This window comes from Branchiostoma belcheri, unplaced genomic scaffold, assembly GCF_001625305.1.
Source record: "Branchiostoma belcheri isolate BF01 breed outbred unplaced genomic scaffold, Haploidv18h27 scaffold147, whole genome shotgun sequence".
Taxonomy (NCBI): Eukaryota; Metazoa; Chordata; class Leptocardii; order Amphioxiformes; family Branchiostomatidae; genus Branchiostoma; species Branchiostoma belcheri.
In genome coordinates this window covers 1-13030 of record NW_017802902.1, presented here as the reverse complement: position 1 = coordinate 13030, position 13030 = coordinate 1, and the positions used below count along the sequence as shown (strand labels likewise).

Here is a 13030-nt window from a genome sequence, read left to right as displayed (position 1 = left end):
TAGACTTACTGTCCAATAGGCTGAATTTAATCATCACTCCCAAATTTTATTATCATTGAGTTACTTATAACTATGAAGCACAATGAACTATCTTCATCTGTTTGTGTTGATTACCTTCATCCAAAGCACTGCTACACGAGTCATACTCTTCTTGACTGTCATAAAAGTCATCATCACACAGGCCTAGGAAAAATGCAAAAACATGTAGTAGTACATTGAATGCATCATAATATATACCTCAGCAGTAATAGAGGTAAATCTCTGAAGTCTGGGTAGAATTCACTAAATGTTCATGTTCCTTACTGTAACAATGTACATGTACCTTCATCTGAAGCACAGATGTCATACTCTTCCTTGTCATCATCGCACAGGAAAAATGAAGACATGTCTTCAGTGTCACTTGGACAATCTTGTGGAAAGAAAAATCATTGAATGTATATCATTTGTAGTAAACTTTTAAGCAATGGGCAAGCTTTAATTGGACCTTAGGACTCATATCAGATCAGCTGTCAAAAAGGTTACTGTGTATACATGTGTAGATGACAAACATTGGTATTGTTTATAACAATGCTAGGTGAAGGTAGGATACAGAATGCATTCACAATATTCAGTTCATTATCAGCAGGCCAACTTGAGATCTTTATCAACAAAGGTTGAACCAAATAAAGAAACACAGTCACTCATTACTACATGTTGTAACATTGCTGCTTATCAAACCTCTTGTAAAGTAAAGTAGGCTCACCTGGGAGTATTTCACTCTGGCTCTCTTCATATGGACAGGCCATTTTGAAAAATCTGCTGAAAATTCTCCCGTCCTGTGCAGATCAGACACTTGTAACTGCAGACACTTTCCAGTCAGTTCTTTGAGTTTTGACCTCTGTAGTACTGGTAAACTAGGCTCTTTAAGCAGCGCTAGCTTTTTAAAAAGTACCTGATACTCAAAGAAAATGGGGGACCATGCAGTGACAAAATGTCACCACCATGTGGCTACATGTACACGTGTATGTGCCACTTGCCAAAGCCTGATATGTGCGCGCATATGCTGCACCTGTCCAATTCACTTCACACTCAGTCATAAGGCCACATTCTGGTCAGCTCCCTTTAGACTTACTGTAAGCATAGAGAACTCCATGCTGTAAGGCACTGGTGTGATATTACCACTTTGATAATAATAAATATTATGTTATAATTTTTCAATGCCTCTTCTTCCTACTACCATGTCCAAGATATAATGTAAAGTAAATTCAACACAAAGGGCCTCTTTGGAGCTACCTTTACCATTTTCCTGTCGCTTGCATGTGCATTGTACATGTGTACATGTATATAGGATATTCTAACTCCCAGCTGGGAAGCTCACTGTAGTGGAGGTCATCACACCAAATTAACCAAGGCCTGTTCAAGACTCATGTATCAGGCTGCACTAGTCAACCACTGTCTCAAAGCAAGGACATTCTGTCCTTGCTCAAACCATATACCCATGTTGTGAGAGGAAAAACATTTCAACTCAGTGTAAATATATTGCTGGTGTCTTCAAGGAATGTTACAATTGTACATCACAATGTAAAACAAACCAACTGTTCATGTAACGTGGCCGGTGAATCTGTATTTGGTATATATAGTGTTTGTTGTTCATAACTCTGCCAGTCTGTGCTTCCCTATCTTGGCTTGCGGGCCAAAGCACTCTTTCTTTTTTTCAAAATTTAAAACTGACACATTGTAAAAATCATTGGTAGCATGTAGGGATTTCATTTCCCAATTCCATTAGCTAAGGCTCCAGATAACAGTGGGGTCTAATAAGGACATACACATGTACTACATGCCAGAAGGATGGCAGGCGTAACTAAGTGATTTATCCAAGGTACACCCAGTGACCATGGAAGTCTTGCAACTTCTCTCCCAAAGCCACCCTAACATGGATATCATGTACATATAGGTTTTGGAACCCATTTGAATAGTTCATGAACTTGAATGCTCTTATAGGTAGAAGTGAAATACTGAGCTACAATTATAATAATAACATGTACTTATACACACATTGCATACACCTGCTTGACCTTTAGAAAGTTAAAGACAGAATCATGAACAGATATTCAAAGCTTATAAATCTGCCTAAAGACCATTAGGCATTACATATTGTTCTTCCTAAGATCCGCTTCATTTACATTGTACTGTGTTTGGCTTCCCCTAGGAGGGGGCCAACAATGACCCCTTTGACCCTTCCTCTGAAAGATTGTACTATTACAAACCCATCTGTCATGCCTGTTATCCTTAAACAAACAAAGGCTGCCTGTGGACACCAGCTACTGGTCACAGCAATGCTGGCTTTGTTCCTTAGGCATAGCAGAAAAGACTTATTTTACAAAACTTTAAAGTGCTGCATGCCAAAACTGTGGCCAAACATGCCAAACAAAAAGTTCTTTTGGCATTTTCTCTGAAAACACCCCAAAAAGACCAATCTTACAGCATTTTCAAGTGGTGTATGCCAATATTGCAAAAGACAGGAGCATACATGTATGCTCTAGGCACTACTATACCAGATTCGAGGTCATTTGGCTGTAATACTTAAGGCCTACTAGGGCACAGGAGCTAAAATGTACATTTTTATCTAAAAATAGCAGAAAAGACCTGTTTTATAGAATTTTCAAGTGGTGTGTGCCAAAGTGTCATTCTTTGGGCATATGTTCAAGGCACCCCTATACCAAATTTTACAAAATGTAGGTAATTTGGTTGTTATATAAGGGTACAGGATCCAAAAATGTACATTTTTGTCTGAAAATATCAGAAAAGACCTTATTTTACAGCATTTTAAAGTGGTGTATGCCAATATTGTAAAGAACATTCTGTAGGCATATGCTCTAGGCACTACTATACCAAATTTGAGGTCATTTGGCTGAAATATGAGTGCACAAGAACCAAAAATGTACATTTTTTGTCTGAAAATAGCAGAAAAGACACATTTACACCATTTTAAAGTAATGTATGCCAAAGTGGGAAAAACATCCTGTATGCATATTTTGCACCTGTATACCACATTCCAGGTCATTTAGTTGCATAAATGTACATTTATTGCCTGAAAATAGCAGAAATGACCCATTTTACACCATTTTAAGTGGTGTATGCCAAAAGTGCAAATGTCATTCTGTTGGCATATGCCCTAGCCACCCCTATACCAACTTTCATGTCAATTGGTTGTATTTTAAGGCTACAGGAGCCAAAAATGTACATTTATATCTGAAAATAGCAGAAAAGACCAATTTTACACCATTTTCAATTGGTGTGTGCCAAAAAAGCCAATGGGATTCTTTGGCCATTTGCCTTATGTACCCCTATATCAAGTTTCAGCTTGTTTGGTTGTAATATTAGAGCATAGGAGCCAAAAATGTACATTTTCTGTCTGAAAATAGCAGAAATGACCTATTTTACACCATTTTAAGTGATGTATGCCAAAAGTGCAAATGTCATTCTTTTGGCATATGCCCTAGCCACCCCTATACCAACTTTCATGTCAATTGGTTGTATTTTAAGGCTACAGGAGCCAAAAATGTACATTTTTATCTGAAAATAGCAGAAAAGACCAATTTTACACCATTTTAAATTGGTGTGTGCCAAAAAAGCCAATGGGATTCTTTGGCCATTTGCCTTATGTACCCGGATATCAAGTTTCACCTCGTTTGGTTCTAATATTAGAGCATAGGAGCCAAAAATGTATATTTTTTGTCTGAAAATAGCAGAAAAGACCTATTTACACTATTTTACACTGGTGTATGCCAAAAACATGAATGACATTAATTGCGCATATCTTCAAGGCACCCCTCCACTAAATTCCAGGTCATTTGGGTGTAATACGGGGTCTCCAGAGCCCAAAATATACATTGCCTCTGCATTGCTTGAAAGCAGCGATGGCATGAATTCAAGGGATTTCTACAGTCTAGCATGGACTTGTACCACAGTAGGCTGCCTTTTTCAGACTAGTAGGCCAACATCCTTCAGACTACTAGGCTGACTTAGCTGGACTTGTAGTCTGAGGCAATGGACTACCAGTCTGTTCCACTCAGACTACTAGGCTCGACAACATTAAACGTCAAATATCTCAACAACCGTATGTGATATGACCAAAATAAAAACACCATAATGTAGAGGAAGAAGTGCCCTTTCCAATGATGTATAAAACTTTGCTGTTCTTTAATTCTAAAAATTTTGACTTTAGCCACAATTTGGAAAGTGACTTTCCAAATTTAAAGTGACCAGTGTTTACACAAAGGGTTAACAATCAAATAATACACATGATACGTGATATTTGCTCCACACACACTTTTGTGGAACTGTCGCAAAGGCCATCGGGCATTGTCAAGTGCCGGCCTCCATGTTATGTGGCCACAGTTTCACCCAGAGAACATTGCAAGGTTGCCAACATGCAATTTTGTATATGCTGGGGGTTTAGGTCTGGACTTACAAGTCCGGAACTGAACCTAAACATCTGGACTTGAATCCGGACCTGAACCTAAACGTGGGTTTAGGTACACAGCACTAACGACAAGTATACCAGGTGACACACCTTGTACCAGGTGACGGCGGGGGTGGGCATGCCGTGGTACGGCAGCTTCAGGATGAAGTCCTGTCCTTCCTTCAGGATCAGGACATCGGACGTCACAGCACTCAGGTCAATAGAGGCGGGAACTAGGGGAGGAACTAGGAGAGTTACACCTTAGCAATGGTAGCAAATATACATTGTAAAGTGTATGACTGTATGAATGTACAATGATCATGAAAATATCAGCAAACTCACATTTATAGAAATGATGCATTTCATACATGTTAGATCATGTCAAACTACATCACCTAGTATATATGTGATCTGCCTAAACTCATGTAAAAAAAAACTTTTTATTGGAAATACCAAAATTAATGATTCTATTGATTGAATGTACACCTCATGTATAGGTATCAGAATTTGTTAAACTATGTAACTATGTATGCATACAATATGCTTTCAGATTTGTAAGTTCTAAAGGCCTTGATGTACATGTACATGTATTAGAAGGAAGGAACAGACATCTTACCAATCTGTTCCTTGCAGACGACAGCGGTTGTCTCCCTGGGCTCGCTGATGGCTCCGTAGTTCTGCACGGAGACGCGGAAGCGGTACTCCTCGTGCGGGACGAGGTCGGTCACTGTGCATCGTGTGAGGCTGAGGACCGTGCAGCGCTCCCATTGGGCGTCCTCCACGCTGGTGCGAAGTTTCTCCACGACGTAACTCGTGATGCGTGATCCGCCGTCGTAGTCCGGCTTCACCCACGCCAGCGAGACCGTGATGGGAGTGATCTCTGTGATGTCCACCTTCTTAGGCGGGTCGGGTTGGTCTGGGGAGAGGTTTGGAAGATTTCAGTCATTATAAGTCTCCACATACAGGTAACAAAATGGTCCCAGTGTTGAACTTATAGCCTGCTCTACTCAAGACAAAGAGTTTCAACATGATGCTTATGATGTTTCCACGTACATGTACCAACACTGTCTGTTTGTAGAACTTATAACAGTCTACTCTACTCAACACAAGGAAAGTCAGCTAGCCACAGAAAACAGGATCATGCTTATCTCTTGGTCTGGGGAGAAGTGCAAGAAGTTTTGAAAATAAAGTCCCAACATAACAAAAGTGTCCTTGTGTTGAACTTGTACTCTGCTGTACTCAAGACAAAGAATATCAATGAGTTAAAACTGTTGTAGAGCTCTCTCAAGAAAAAAATATGATGCTTCAAGTTAGGCCCTTCTCTTAAACTTACAGTGTACTCCACTAAACATGAAGAAAGCCAACTAGTTACAGGAAAACAGGATGCTTATTTGTTTCAACCACGAAGTCCCTTAATAACAACTGGCTCTGTGTTACTGATACATGTAGCTACAAAGGATGTCAACAGTAGCACTAGTTAAAACTGCCTTAGAGAGAAAAGCATGGTCAGCCATTAAGGCCCCACATACCAACAGGGTCCATGTGTTGAACCTATGGTCTACACTTAATACAAATAATGTCAACTACTTAAAAACATTCCCTTAGAGAAAAACACAGGCCTTAGGATTATTTTTGTAGCGTGTATGTCAGGCGAGCGACAACAGTCGGGATTCGAACTCCCAACCTCTTAATCCAGAGGCAGGGTCGCTAACCACTGGATTAAGAATGCAACAGGTACAACAAACACTACAGGTACTACACACTACCTTGTTCAGGCGCTCCCAGCGGACGCTGGTCTTCTCCTTCCTCTCCACCAGGAAGCCGACGATCTCGGAGCCGCCGTCGTTCTCGGGCGGGGACCAGAGCAGCTTCAGGCTCTCCCTGGTGATCTCGCGGACCTGCACATGGACAGGCGGCCCGGGGGTGTCTGTGGAGAAGTAAAATCAGTTAAGTTGTGTAAGTTGTTCTACTTCTTGTGTCTGCTTTGAAGGAGGTGCCAGGGACGCCTTAAAAGCAGCAGGTCAAAGACCTGAGTGTGATCTAATGGTAAAATAGATAAATAAAATGAAACATTCAATTTCAAGTGAAAAGTTAAGTATACTTTTATTTATTAGTTGGTCCTGATTAGAGTATAAAAACCTTGCTAATGCTTCAATTTCAAGATTCTACTAGCTACTGCCAGCCCCTTAAACTTGACATGCACTTTAATTTTCCTCCTCACCTCATAAAACCTCATAAAAGATCATTTGTAATTGTATAGGAAAAGAAGTCTATAGCTCGACGTACCAAATGGATGGCGGGAGAGCACATTGCCGGTTGTAGCCGGATCGCCCACTCCGAACATGTTCTGCGCGCTGACGCGGAACTGGTACTTGTTAAACGGAATCAGCTTCGGAATCTTGAAGGTGGTCTTCCTCACAGCTCCAGAAACCTGGAGAATTAAAGAAAGCAAACAAGATGAGCGAAGAAACGAATCAAGATAAATTACGGAGATTTCCAGATGTTTCGAGTGACATCCATCACTCTTCTTCAGCAACACTAATGAACTAACAGAACTTGTGAATTATATATGTGAGCAACAGGAAAAACCGATTGAACATGCCAAAGACAAGAGTCATAGATATGTTAAGGAGATAGGGTAGTTCCTATGGTAAGACAACACCATAGCAACTTGTACTGCTACAAGATGAAAAAGATGTACATGTAAGATTGAAGTTTTAGCCAAACACATTACAAAAGTTCAATCAGATTGAGTAAAGAAAGCACACATATCTACAAAGGTTAATCAGACTGAGTAAAGAAACAGAGAACATCAGTGTACCTTCTTTCAGTTCTTGGTCTTGAGGTCCATCTTCTCGATGACGTAATTGGTGACGCCCGCTCCTCCGTCGTCCTCCGGTGGTTGCCAGGAGACGGTGCAAGTCTCGGGGGTCGTCTCCTGTATCTGCAGACCCATGGGGGGGCCAGGCTTGCCCATCACCAGCACCTGGATAGGTGAGTGAAGAAAGGAATAAATGAATGAATAAATGAAGGTTTATCTAGGGTGACAAAGTCGATATGTACAATAACAGTGATATAAATATAGTGTTTTCACATAGCCCGTATAGGTTTCTAAGATAGCTGAACATGATAGAGGGGGATGTTTTTTGTATTAATCAAGTACCATCATAGAATCAATTCTTGTAACTACACAAAGAGTTTCTTAAGATTAATTCAAGTCTACATAAAAATTTCAAAGTGCACTTATCAATGTTTTATAATGACATGTCAAAAAACTAGACTATAAAGGTTACCTTGACTGTGAATGGTAACTTTGACATCAATTTTTGGTTATGTATACCAAGCTTTCAGTAACACTAACACAAAGACTTGAAATCTTCACTAAAAAACAGCCTCCAGTTTAATTCTGGACTTCCAGTTTAATTCCGGACTGGCCTCCCATATCTCAGCCACCTTACACCCTGATGGGCTAAAATTGCAAACTATAGGTAAAAATGATGTAAGAAATACGTAGCCACCATTGATTCGCCCCGTGGGATTAATCTAAATTTGCAACATTATGCATAATTATGCATAATTATGCATAGGTTTGAAGGTTATGCATAATTATGCATAATGGTCAAGGGTTATGCATAATTCTTCAAACAGTTATGCATAATTGTTCATAAGGCTTGCTAGGGTTATGCATAATTATGCATAACTGTTCTCAGGGTTATGCATAATTATGCATAATTATGCATAAGTGTTTTTAGGGTTATGCATAAATATGCATGATAGTTCTTAGTGCGTAATAATACACATGGGATTTTCCAAGTTACACTGTGGTTTTGCTGTCATATCATTGTAATGCTTGCAAAGTTAGATTGTGCCAGCCATGTTTGCCGCTGCAACAGCTCAAAGACCCTGTTTTCTCCTCATCCTCAGTCCCGTTACGTGGCAGGAAGCTTAAGCCGTCTGACCGTCCACAAAAGTCCCAATTTACATGTGGGCAAAAACCTGACAGTATGAAAACTCTGTACATGCAGTACAAAAGTGCACGAAAACTGTACATCAACTTTTACCTATGACATTGTGTAAATCTGTCGACTACTCCAAGGAGCTTATAATTATAAAGAGACCCTCTCAACGGTTTCGCCCCTTAATGTACAAAATGTAAGTCGTGGAGGTATAACTGAATTTTGACGGCAACTGATGACCATGTCACCTGGTCCTTATTTGCATTCGCCTTCATTCAAAAATATGAATTTGCCCATGAGTCTACACTGTCCAGTGAGACTTAAATAGTTTGCATTTGTCCTGGTATCTGTATCTGTATAGCCGGTATAACCGCCTTTTGGCGTAACACACCAGTTGTCTCTAACATGTGGTAAAGATGCCATCAGGAATATTTCACAGGTGTGACATTGGGCGGGATCCCAGAGTCTAGGTTGTTAATCGCTATGATGAAGAGTGTTGGTGAAAGAATTCCCTCCTGAGGTGTGCCTGCAAGAATGGCTTTAGCTGCAGAGATGCTCATTCCCCAATTCTCGCATTGAAGACAATATTTTTGCTCAGGTAACTGTTCAGATGCCGCCATAAGTCGTGTCTTATCCCTACGCATGACAAACTGTGGAGGAGACCGCCATGGCCTATTGTATTAAAGGCACACGTGAGGTCCACAAATGTAACCTGCACGTCCATTTTGGGAGAACTTTTAATTGATTTAGATTTTTGACAATAATCCAACATGCCCAGTTTTTGTATGCTCACTTGAGCACACAGTTTTCGTATGTCAGGTTTTTGCCCATGTGTTACAGTATTTAGATCAGGTCTTTGTTGTACAACCAACAAACATGGAGAGACTTTTATGGTTGTCTCTAACATGTGCGTACCACCATTCATGAAGACTGTAATCACTCGCAAACCTATGTCGTACAGTGGAAACACACTAGAATGTGTTTCCCCTATGTTTCCATTGTTGCACAGAAGGAAACACACAGGAAACACAGTGGAAACATACAGATAATCCGTTACCAACTTCTCCGCCCATGGAAACACAAGGAGCTGTCACGGGATTCTGACTGGAGCAGAAAATCAGGCATAGCCAGTGACCAGTGTTACATGTAATTACTTGTTCCCTGCAACATTTGACAGCTTGACCTCCTAAGGCCTCTAAAGCTGCCCTGACTGACCTAAAACTGTCTACAGTCTGAGGTACTGGTTGTTGTTCCCCCTTTACACCTGTTATATTTTCAGAAATTGTGTTGCAATATCAGACAGACCTCAGCCCCTCGCCTACATATATACAAAATGAAACAATGTCTTCATTGTTCCAAATTTTTGCCTGTAGTTACATATGTATACAAGGAGTACAAGGGGCAGATAAATCAAGTACATTTGTAACTGCGTTCTTTCACCAGTGTTTCTAAATCTGTATCTGGATGGATATGCATTGCCTTGAAAGAGAATTGGTCCTTCTAGTTCCTTAGAACACACAGTAAGGGACAAAAATGATAGTCTGTATCCTGTGACCACATGGTCAGGTGGTCTGTCATGGCACCACTATACATTCATTCACTGTAACAGTTCTGTCTATGCCTTGGCAGTGCATGGATAATTGATTTTTCACCCATAACAAGCCCCAGGGATAAGGCAGGAGCCTGCTGTCCTTCAGCTTTGCTGGGCTCTGCTCCTAGAAGTGATTAATTACCAGGACACACAGAGGAAACACACTGGAAACACAGTCTCTAATTGGCGAGAAGGAAACACATTGGAAACCCTTCCACTATACCTCCTCTAAAACAAACATTAGGGACCCTCTGAAGAGGGAAAAAGGAGAGGACACACAGAGGAAACACCTCTTCTGTCCAGAGTGTTTCCCCTGTGTTTCCCTTGTATTTCGACTATGTGACAGAGGTTTGAAAGGGAATTTTATGTTAACCTAACACAGTTGAAAAAGCCTTCGATAACTTTGACTTTATTGCAACTTGCATGGCAGTCTTGTACCAAGTTTAGCTTGTGCAGTTAGAACCCAATAGGAACAATAGTCATCTACATGTATGGTATGAAACACCAGTTCCATCAGAGCTCTGTATGTAAGGGTTCAGAAATTTATACCTTACATGTACACACATGTAGAAGCTATTGATAAGGGAAAAAAAATTTCTCCATAGTCATATCTCCACATTCTGCTAAATGCTAAATGCCAAACTCTGCCAATAATCCCACCTTTTCACAGAGGGCCAGGCCTTTCTGTACTTGAATGGAGAAGTGTGTTTCCTGATAGGCAGCAGCTAAGCAGCCTGAAAAACCAGAAGCTGTTTCATGTATTTACTTAAGGATTAATTGGTAACAGGGCATGACAGATTGATTTGTATCAAAGCCTCCCATGCAGGCTCTCCCATGTGCCTGCTCTCTGGCTGAGATAGAACTCTGAAGAACACCTTGGGTTGTCAATGAAAATAGCAGGGTGACTCAGAAGTCTCCACATTCTTCTAATGCTAATACAGTAAAAGCTCTGCCATATCCCGCATTTTGTGTTAAGCACACAGGGCCTTCCCTACATGTACCTGTACTTGTATGGAGAAGTGTGTTTCCCCTTCAAATGACTAGGCCCGCCTCGGGATGGTTCACAGCTCAAATAGCTTATTTCTGAGACATGCTTTTTTTGTCATTGCTTGGTTATGACCACTTGCTATCCTTGGTAACAATCAGTGTAGTAATGTTACATGTAATGTATTTCATAATACTGGTCAGATGTGGAGGCTACAATTTCACCAACCCTTCCTTTCAAATCTGATTTGCCATATCATGGAGCTAATATAATTAGGTGTTAGTCTAGTATCCATATCTATTATAGCTGGAAGTCTCATGGCTGTGAAATGGCTATCCCCTTAAACAAACAGTGCTCCCTGGGGCTGGATCTCTGAGCCAGCATTTTATTTCCAAAACCTTTGACTGGAATGTTGCTTGTACTGTAGCATTATGTTACTAATTATAAGGCGAGGCTCTAATATCCAACAATGTCTACACTGCAACATTTAGTTGCAGATTAAAGTTCCTGTACTGTGTACAACAGAACACTATTTCCTTCCCAGAGTTTAAGTGCTAACTGAGGGGGGCTGTTGTGTAATTTCCTTGGGGGCATGTTGTTGTGAACAGGAAATGTAGAAAGACAAACGTGGAAAGACATACTAGTAATAAAAAAACCTGACTGTTTTGAAGTTGTTTTTTAAGTGACCACATTCTCAATATACTCGTCTGGTATTCCTAGAACCCCCGTGTGTACAAAATTTGGCATAGCCATCAAATCTTCCAGCTTGCTCTAGTGCGCAGGAAACACTCTCCAGTATAATTTGGGACTGACCTCCCATATCTAGAGATCTCTGCAATTTTAAACCCAACTTGCCTTATAATGTAGGTCCTATAATAAGTTAAAGGGGGCCCCGCAAGCCCTTTTCCGTAGAGCGTAATTGTCCGTTTTAATCCTACGTATAGCGTATTCGCCGTTTTAGTTCTACGTAATGCGTTGTAGCCATTTGGAAGTTATCGTAAAGCGTAATCGAGGGTTTCCGAATTCAGCGTAGAGCGTTGTCCGGACCCCCCCCCCCTTGCAGGCCCTCTTTAAAGGGTAGAACTATAGTTGTACTCTTCCCAGTTCCTGACAGAACAGATTGCCTGACATTGAGAACATGGAGACTCAATGACATATGATATGGCACCTTTCTTTTCTGTGACCTCAGCCTAACCCCAGCCATGCCAGCCCTGAGTGAGTGTGCTGAGACATCCCACTGGGACTGAACACCAGTGAGGTCTTTGTTGTTCCAAGGATAGTCTGACCTTTTGGTTATCCCAGTGAACCAGCTTTCGTGTAGCCTGGGTGCCAAACCGATAGCATACTGGACATAGTATAGCCTGTTTGCCAGACCCATAGCACACTGGACACAAAGTATCTCAATGAGGTACTTTATTTGTGTCCAGTGTGCTATGGGTTTGGCACCCAGGCTAGACAAAGTATCTCAGTGAGCATGGTTCGTGAAGTCACACCTCATCAGTTTGTTTCGTACTAATAGAAAATTGCAGAGGAAAACTGAAATTCTGAGTTATTGAATTGCATCTTGAAGAATTTCTATTCGATCACTTTATGACAACATTGATGTCAAAATGTATATCAATCCCAGCCTCTGTCAATTTTCTGTGAATCTGCTGAAATAAACTTACTGTAAAGAATAGTGACAGCACCAAAAGCTGGCCTGGATGTCAGACACACAGCACATTAGGCTGAAAGTTATCCTGTGTGCACAGGCTGAGGCTACCCAACATGCAGCAGACTGACTTCAATTCTAATAGTAATAATCTCATCAAAGGAAAGCAATTTTTCCTGTGGCCTTTCATTTCTTTTATCCAGGCCTCCCACACTTTGGAAACTTCTAGAAATGAGTTAGAGGGAGGCCAATTTTCTAGGCCAACAAATGCTTGAAAAGTTACTTTTTTAGACACTGGATACAGGCATCTCACCCAGCTTAGAAAACATCACAATTTTTGTAGCCTAACATCTGCTTGGAGAATTCACTGAACACACTGGAAGGCAAGCACAACTGGCTCACT

The 13030-nt window shown here is 40.9% G+C and overlaps 1 protein-coding gene across 1 annotated transcript in view; it reads right to left on the bottom strand.

Annotated features, from left to right (window-relative positions):
- The window catches only part of LOC109465056 (titin-like), a gene marked incomplete at its 5' end in the record, with an annotated part of 28590 nt that extends 21160 nt beyond the window's left edge, over positions 1-7430 (bottom strand). Inside the window, 5 exons of the mRNA XM_019762197.1 lie at positions 4556-4677; positions 5061-5360; positions 6211-6371; positions 6787-6875; positions 7308-7430. Of these exons, the coding sequence (XP_019617756.1) occupies positions 4556-4677; positions 5061-5360; positions 6211-6371; positions 6787-6875; positions 7308-7430 (795 nt within the window). The remainder of the gene's footprint in view (positions 1-4555; positions 4678-5060; positions 5361-6210; positions 6372-6786; positions 6876-7307) is intronic.
- Positions 7431-13030: the final 5600 nt, after the last annotated feature.